Source organism: Geospiza fortis, unplaced genomic scaffold (assembly GCF_000277835.1).
Source record: "Geospiza fortis unplaced genomic scaffold, GeoFor_1.0 scaffold27, whole genome shotgun sequence".
NCBI classification, from domain to species: Eukaryota; Metazoa; Chordata; class Aves; order Passeriformes; family Thraupidae; genus Geospiza; species Geospiza fortis.
This window is the reverse complement of record NW_005054329.1, coordinates 4,636,297-4,637,017: the sequence shown is the minus strand read 5'-3', so window position 1 is coordinate 4,637,017 and position 721 is coordinate 4,636,297. Positions and strand designations below refer to the sequence as shown.

General features: G+C 64.5%; 1 protein-coding gene across 1 annotated transcript in view; it reads left to right on the top strand.

Moving 5' to 3' along the window:
• Window positions 1-721, top strand: part of LAMC3 (laminin subunit gamma 3) — a 23,755-nt gene that overhangs the window by 6,236 nt on the left and 16,798 nt on the right. The window contains 2 exon segments of the mRNA XM_031057298.1: window positions 142-280; window positions 361-459. Coding sequence (XP_030913158.1) covers window positions 142-280; window positions 361-459 — 238 coding nt within the window.

Sequence of the window (721 nt, the reverse complement as noted above, 5' to 3'; positions counted from 1 at the left end):
AGGTGCGTGCGGCTGTGCCCAGCCGAGCTCCGGCTGCAAAGCTACCGATAACCCAGCCGGAGTTTGCTGGGAGGGATGGTTTTGGTGGCTTCTCTCTTGCTGGGGTTTCCCCGTCTTTCCCTGGCTGGGGTTGAGCCTCAGGGCTGCCCGGGCTCCCCGCAGGCTCCCTGCAGCCCCAGTGCGACAGCTCGGGGACCTGCGTCTGCAAAGCCAACGTGACGGGCTGGAAGTGTGAGCGCTGCAAGGACGGCTACCACAGCCTCAGCGAGGGTGGCTGCAGGTGAGGAGGAATCCGGCCCCGGGCAGGAGCAGTGGGATGGGACCGGGGCTCACCTCCTGCCTTTATCTCGCCCCATGCAGACCCTGCACCTGTGACCCCGCGGGCAGCGTGGGCACCTGCGACCCCAACACAGGGCACTGCACCTGCAAGGAGAGGGTGGAGGGGCACTTGTGCAACAGGTGAGCACCTGGCATGGGGACAGAAACACTGTCCCTTTCCAGTCTTGAAATTGGTGGCAGGGCTGTGGGGCTGCATTCCTTTGGACCACCGGGACTGGGCTCACAGGAGCTGTCACCAGTGTCCCACACAGTGACACTGCTGTGGTTCCCTGCAGCTCTGCCTGCCCTGTGCCACATACTCCTGTTTCCTCCCTGTGCCCAGGTGCCAGCCGGGCTGGTTTAACCTGCAGCCCCACAACCCCATCGGCTGCAGCACCTCGTT